This window comes from Montipora capricornis, chromosome 3 (assembly GCF_036669925.1).
Source record: "Montipora capricornis isolate CH-2021 chromosome 3, ASM3666992v2, whole genome shotgun sequence".
NCBI lineage: Eukaryota > Metazoa > Cnidaria > Anthozoa > Scleractinia > Acroporidae > Montipora > Montipora capricornis.
The window spans coordinates 17,626,602-17,634,101 of NC_090885.1; the positions used below are offsets into that span (position 1 = coordinate 17,626,602).

Here is a 7,500-nt window from a genome sequence, read left to right on the forward strand (position 1 = left end):
AACACTTTGCACGAGAGCGGGGATCGACATAAAGGTCATTCAAACTGATCTCCATCAACATGCCGGTCATCTCAGCTCCTAATGATCTTTGAGCGAAGCTGAGAATACCTGAGAAAAACTGATCCGACTTTTAGCAATCTGAACTGTTCTTAGAACTACTGTTATTGTCAGTATGGGCATGCGACGAAGTTAAAATGAGGAATTCTTTCAACAATACAGACTAGTCGTTGACATTCATTCTGTTTATTTGGTGGCAAAGAAATTTAGAGGATGCTTCAAGGGGAAATTCTGGTTTTCTGTCTTACTTTTGTTTTACTTAGAGGCCATTTATTTGCCAGTATTGAAAAGTTTGGTTCACATTTATTAGATGTAACAAATTATCATCCGTGGCTTTACAAAGATCTATTTGTATCGCTTTTACATTCCTGAGTTAATTCGACTCGCAAATGACGTACAAACAAGCCAGGTCCAGGAATTGTTGATCCAACTAAAACTATTGCCGCACCATACAGTCAAGGTAATGTTGAAGTATTTGGTACGGCAAATGCAGGCACACAACGTGTGGCAATGTCTCTGTCGGCACTTGTTTAAAATTTCAGGAATCCAATAACCTCTTCAGCTGACTTAGTTCAAATTATATAAAACATTGGGAATAATATGTATTCAGCTTTTTCACAATCATGCAAACAGGGACTTCTATTTTGACAGATTTGCCTGTTATGGTTACAACTTAAGCTACATTAATCTGCATCAGTTGGCATACAGTGATAGTTATAGTGGTTTGCTAAATAGTGCACTTCTTATAGATCGTTTTCACTGTCACGAAATAAAAAAATAAATCGAAAACCATCCAGTGGAAAAAGTCAAGAATTCGTGATGTTGTAGAAGATAAATGAAGAATACACTTCTCCAAGTTTTAGGCCCGTGCGTTTCCCCAAACTTCAGATATTCGTCGAAATGTTTCGCAGAAATTTACAGAGCCCAGTATGAAAACGCCATGTTGGTGCACCAATATGGCGGCCGGAAAATAGTGTCAACATCTGTTACTTACTTTGGCTATCTAGGCGAGTGATCATCTGTACTGAACAGACAGCTATTTACTTGAGCACTTTTCCTAATGCTTTAAATTCTAAAAAGGCTCAAAACCATGAGATAAATATATATTTCTCAATAAACTTGATCGTCGCCTCGTGCCACGCACCGCTATAACTCAGAAATTCAAAATGCTCTGGTTTCCAAACGAAGCACGCTATTGAGCTTTAAAATTGCAAATGGATACAAATTTACCCCCTCTTATGCCTGATGAGGATAAAAACTTTCGTGGCTCTTTAGTTTTGGATTTTAGAAAATGATGACGTCACGTGAAAACGATCTATAATTTCAGACTTTCCTTATGTTATATCAATGTTAGCTGCCTTTGATTCTTTGCTCATGGATAATTATCATTCATATATTTTAACACTTGAACTTTACACAGCAATATACTGTCTGCCTAATGGGAAGTGTAAAATTTTTTACTCTCATGGCAGAGATTTATTAGGTATGGGACCCATTTGCAACATGTACTTCAATTGAAATAGATTCATTAATGAATTTGGTACAACATTTTCAGAATATATGTGCACAAACATCTGTTACTTATGAGATTAAAATGTGTTAACATTATTAAAATGTAAAGCAACAGTGGAAGCAGTGTTCATTCATTATATGTTCGAAACCAAAATTTTAGACCCTAGGAGCACTTAAATGATGTTTATCTTTGTTCTTGCAAAGAATGTTCTGCTGTGTCATTTTATTCTATTTGTTTTTCCACCTCAAAAGTCTTGTAACTATTGCACCTCTCAAACAGTTGATAGTATCATTGAGAATGGAAGAGCAATTTATCAAAAATGTTACTCCAGCAAAATATGTTTTTCTTTCTGGTTTTCAAAAGAAATTAGACGTAGGCCGCTGGCCATGTAAAAGTTATTCATAGAGCAAGATGTCAGGGAAGTTTATCTTGTAATGTGGTTCCCAGTAAACAACAGCTTAAAACTGTCATTTTGGATATTAAGGGAAGCAGCACAGGCTTTTTGATGTGAATTTCTAGCTACTGCATTAGTTGTGTTTTCCAGTGGTATGCAAAGCAAAAGATGAGTTACCACGTTTTTGTATACAATGATTCTGAACCAAAAAATGTAACAAAAGTATTTTCAAATGTAGATTCTGTTATTGATCTCTTTTGTTCTATTATACAAAGTAAATTTAATTGTTTTGAAACAAACCATGAGGTTGCATTTCTTAGGTGTTTATGTGAATTATCAAATATAGAAAGGAAACAAATAACGAGAAAGCATAAATCTACTTCAGAAATTGCAGCAAACTGGAAGAAAGAAGAGAGAAATTTACAGCCCAATGGACCCAGAGAAAAAATAAGAACTTCCTTCAAATTGTTTTGAAAAGTACAGGTCTATGGACCCATAAAAAAACAGACTCATCCAAATAAAGATGAAAAGTGCAGGTCAATGAACGTATACGTGATAAAGAGCAACTTCTCTCAAATAGATTCTTGTAACACCTATATACCTTTTTTTGTAGTGTACAATAAAGTTATTATTATTATTATTATTATTATTATTATTATTATTATTATTATTATTATTAAACTGTCAACAAAAGCACAAATAACCTGGCAGCGCATGAGTATAGGCTACTTAGAGCTTCTTGTTAACATTATTTAAGTGTCAACTCTGCAGGCTTGAGCACTACTTGGGAATTCTGTATCAAACTAAAACAACTATCAAACCATAGGATGGTATTTGAGCAAGAGGGAAACCGGAATACCCGGAGAAAAACTTCTCTGAGCGCCATTCTTGCTCTTGGATAAATCGAAATGACTCGCAACTTTCCAAACTGAAAGTGTTTTATTCTGGCAGGAATGATAACTGCGCGTAAGCCGCCATTTATAGCACGATACATAGATATTGTCATGATACCCGTTTTGTCCGATCACGATCCTTTGGAAACTGAAACGTTCCAAAGCGAAACGAAACATCCGGTTCCATCTCCATATCTGGTAATATCACTCCATCCTGATTCTTCCTGTGTCGAATCCTTGAAGTTTATTCTCTGGGAACTGAACAACAGCGTTGGCACTGTTAGATCGTAAAGAAATAACTGTCTCGGCGATTGCAAGTACATTTGCAGTAAGTATTTTCTAATTTTCTACAAATACTTCTATACCCAAGTTGCGCCAACTGAGTTCACTAAGGCTTTGTAAATAATAGAGAAATTACATGAAACCGGCTAAACGGCAAACGACGTGCTGCTGCTTGTCGGAAAAGAAATGAAAATCCTCTTATTCTAACTTGTCATTCTTTTTGAGGAAGTTCATCGACATCTGTAGGTAACACGCCAGGCAACGAAGGACCTAAAACTTAAATTTCAGATATGATAGCTCCCCCATTGTACCGAGCGAAACTTTGCCCCTGCTTCCATATCCCGCTTATGATGTATGAATTAAAGCGTGACCCAAGCATAATTTCGTTGCTGTTTTCTTCTTACAGATGAGATACAGATAGGATAGATGATAGAGGGAGGACAGAAACTAATGTCACGTTAAAAACACTCTCGAACGTGCCACCTGAAATATCCAAACTCCAGCCACGCCGCTATAATTGTACTAAAGGCGCTGCTACAATGGGAAATGTTTCGTGCAACTTGTCTCGCATTGTTTTAGCGACATTGTGGCGAGACGAGTTGCACGAAACATTTCACAGTGTAGCACACCTTGCAACGGCCAAAATCGTTGCTGGATAAGTTGCACGAAAACTAGAACTTAATTCTACGTTTGGCAACGGCTCTTGCAACTATTTTGGCCGATGCAGGGTGTTACACTGTGAAACGTTTCGCGCAACTTGTCCCGCCACAATGTCGCCTAAACAATGCGAGACAAGTTGCACGAACCATTTCACAGTGTAACAGCGCCTTAAGAATCCTTCATTGAAGCGCCCCTTGAAGAATTTGGTATATTTGACTCTCCAGTTCCCACAACAAATAAGGTTTGGCTAGATACAGACACTTGGAGCACTTTGGTTATTAGATGTTAGTATAGCTACCGTTTATGGAGCTTTGTAAAAGCTCCATGTAAGCTCCAATTACACGGAAATATTTGGAATTGTTTGGCCTCCAATATATTTAAAAGTAATCAGACTTACTCTGGAAAAAGTTAGCAACCATCGTTTCGCTCCTGTTTTACGAGATCTTGAATTTGCTTCCAGCGAACTCACTAAGGACGTCTTAGAGACACTACAATGATTCCGATGACAATTTCAATTTCAGTTTGAGATCATGATTGAGAAGCTGCTTTATAAGTTTTCTAAGGAGAACTTTGGTGATGCTAACTTCTTACCACTGTTGCATGGACATTCAAAGACAGCAAAACCTTTAGCTCTGTTAGTCAAACGAAAAAGATCGATTTGGAAGCGTCCCTTTGGGAAGAAGGAAATCATAATTCTTGATGGCCTGGAAAAATATGTGGACAGCGACGAAAAGGACTTTCTGAAAGACGTCGAATCAAAGATAACGAAAGAGCAACTGATCGAAAAAGGGAGTGCTCCTCCAGCGGCCAGGTATGTGTTTGTTTATAAAGGAATTTAGTTGTAATGATTTGTGTGAGTTGTTTGTTAAGCCATTTTGCCCAGGCATTTTCAAGGACCACGGACTCTGGCAACTAACCTTGAAAAACGTTATGGGCTGGAGGACAGGCTAGAAGGTGGTGTTAGTAAAAACGGAGAGTTATTGTCCAGAGTAGAAGTTTCGGTAAAGTACAGAAAACAAGAGGCTACAATTAGCCTAAACTCGGGCCTGCGAAAATACAGTGGTGTATGGTTAATTTAGCACTAAAGAAAAGACGAGAGAGAAGTCTCCCCTTCTCACATCGGCCTTACATTGCGCTTTTCATGATGTTCGAATGTGTATGTAGTGAATACCCTGACCCGGTCATCTTGATTGTAGGTGGTGGCAATGACCACTGGACCATGGAAACGAGGTAAAAATAGTGTATTCCAAAATGGATAAGCACATCGTTTTTTGCTAATCGATGGGTATTTTTGCTCAGTTTTTGAGAAAGGAAAGTTAAGGCTAATTGAACGGTTTAAAATGAAACGAAATGACTCATCGAAACATCTTTTGTGCATGCAGAAAAAATTGAAAGAGAAATGAAGGTGAAATGTAAAAACATCTCTCCAAGATGAACAACCTTTCGTGCAGTGATGCACGTAAAGGTCACTTTGTCCCGGCGCGACACGTGAAGATATGCACAATATCTCGACACTTGAAAATACTCTGTTAGTTTATTCGAAGTCTGTACTGTCAGAAGTACACAAGTTCCTTGGCCATGCCAAATGAATCCATAGCACGATAATCAAATATTTAAAATATACCATTTGTTGTAATTTAAATACAGAAATATGCACCCAATTGTCAAAATATAAAAGATCAAATTTTGGAGAGCACTTAACAAAGACATACAGTAAGCAAAATCTATTGTGCAACTTCCATGTGCATTACCAGTATGACTGGGGTTGTATTGAATCTGAAAAGTTGTGTTGAATGCTATGACTTCTGCAGGTAATGTATGGCAATCCTAGTCGGAAAATGGGTGGAATTTCGTGGTTTTGTTCTTGTTCTTGTTCTCGTTCTTCTTTTTGTTATTATTCTTTTTTTTCTTTTCCGTGTCAGGAAAAGTCTTCCCTATCCCTTTGCTGGTAAGTAGTGTCTTTGTGCGTAGAGTCTTCTGCGCGTATGTTTAGGCAGTTTCAGGGAATAGTAGAAATGCGTAAATTATATCCGGTGGTCACAGAAGAAAATTTAATTAACCTCCAATGGCGTCGAAAGTCATTGTAACGCGAATGGCGTTTTAGTGGATCTTTAAATAAAATATACCCTTATGGCGCTCAATAATGGAAAGTCAATTGGATAAACAAGACAGGCGGTGAAAATAAACATGTGGAATGTTCAAAGCGACGAGTAATGGTCTTCGACAACAATTGCATCTTTTGGCCTCGGATATCACAAAGTGAGCTTTGTTTCTAATGTTATTTGGCTATTTACTGTGGTGTTATGTACAACACTGAAATCAAATGGCAAATTCTGTACGGGTTTAAAAGGAATCGAACGCCTTGAATGCATCACAATGTTTACTGAAGTCGCATCTCAGTTGTCTGGCAATTTACATTTATTTTGTACTCAACTCTGCACAGTCTTCAGGCAAACAAGACGCTCTAAAAAAAGCGTACACTGGGTTGCCTGTGGCACGTGTTACACAAAAACAGAAGGCACTGAATTGGGTGGTATTGAACTGCAGGGTTACGTTAATATTTTCAAGTTGGCGGGGGGGGGGGCGGGGAGTCCTTGAGTTCATTTGAGGGTCACCCACATGTCGCGCCAACAGAGGCCCATTGGCTCACACGTTCACACCTTCAATTATTTTGTAATATCCTGTCCCATTTTGAGGTCTTTTATTTTTTTAAGCTTTGGTAATAAATTCAGTTTAAAGATAACAAACACGCTCTTGAGTAAAGGTGAACGTGATCACCTTGTGTCAACCGAATGAACTAAGGGAAATAATGTTAATCATTCGTTGTTTTCAGAGTAAAACGACCGTCTTTGGTTTTTTTAATTTTGTTGTAATATTTAACTGAATATTTACATTTCACCTGTCGGGTCAGGAAGCCTTCTTTGTTGGGTTTCTGAGAAACGTATCTATTGTGACTTCAGGGTGAACTATTTACACAATCGCGAGGTTGAGCGGCCATGTAATTGAAAATCTGAACATCTGGGTTTACCTCGGTGCAAAAACCTGTGAAAAATTTTCTTTGTTTGTTAGCTCGTGGTAGGGTTACGTTATTGTTTGATGTTTTTTTGCCTCTTTTGTTTTCCTTTGTGTTACGTCATCTGCGAGTTTTACAGGTTTTTACCCCGAGGATGAGCCGAACATCTATGCGATACAAAAACAGACTTGCGAATTATCGCAAATCACAATGCTGACAAGCACAAAAGCAGAAGAAATGGTTAATAAATATGAAGTTTGTTACTATCTGAATGTTTTTGTGTTAGGGTAAAGGGATATTTGTCACGCAACATGATGTAATTTCGTGACACTCAAAATTCGCAAAAAGCGTGAGTTCCACGTAAACAATCTTCGCACTAGTAATTGGTAGCAATAAATTGGATTAACCAGGAAGTTAAAGAAATATTGTTGCCTTACTAAATAAACTTCATTTTACACTACTATGACAAAATCATTTGTCAGAGAAATAAAATTCAAGTCTCCTAGCGGATCACATTTCAACGCACGTATGCAAATTTGTTACACACTGTAACTCATTTTCACCGCGTCCTGATTCCTGCGAAATTTTTCTTCTTTCAAATATCAACAAAAATATTATTTCTCGCCAAGCATTGCATCTTTTATGTTCAAATAACCACTAAAAATAAAGATTTTTTAACGATTTATCC

General features: G+C 37.6%; 2 protein-coding genes across 3 annotated transcripts in view; both read left to right on the forward strand.

Moving 5' to 3' along the window:
* Positions 1–7,500, forward strand: part of LOC138042467 (uncharacterized) — a 244,564-nt gene that overhangs the window by 87,462 nt on the left and 149,602 nt on the right. The window lies entirely within an intron of this gene.
* The window catches only part of LOC138042466 (uncharacterized), a 25,790-nt gene continuing 21,333 nt past the window's right edge, over positions 3,044–7,500 (forward strand). The window contains exons 1-2 of the mRNA XM_068888365.1: positions 3,044–3,185; positions 4,321–4,610. Of these exons, the coding sequence (XP_068744466.1) occupies positions 4,330–4,610 (281 nt within the window). The 5' untranslated portion in view covers positions 3,044–3,185; positions 4,321–4,329. The remainder of the gene's footprint in view (positions 3,186–4,320; positions 4,611–7,500) is intronic.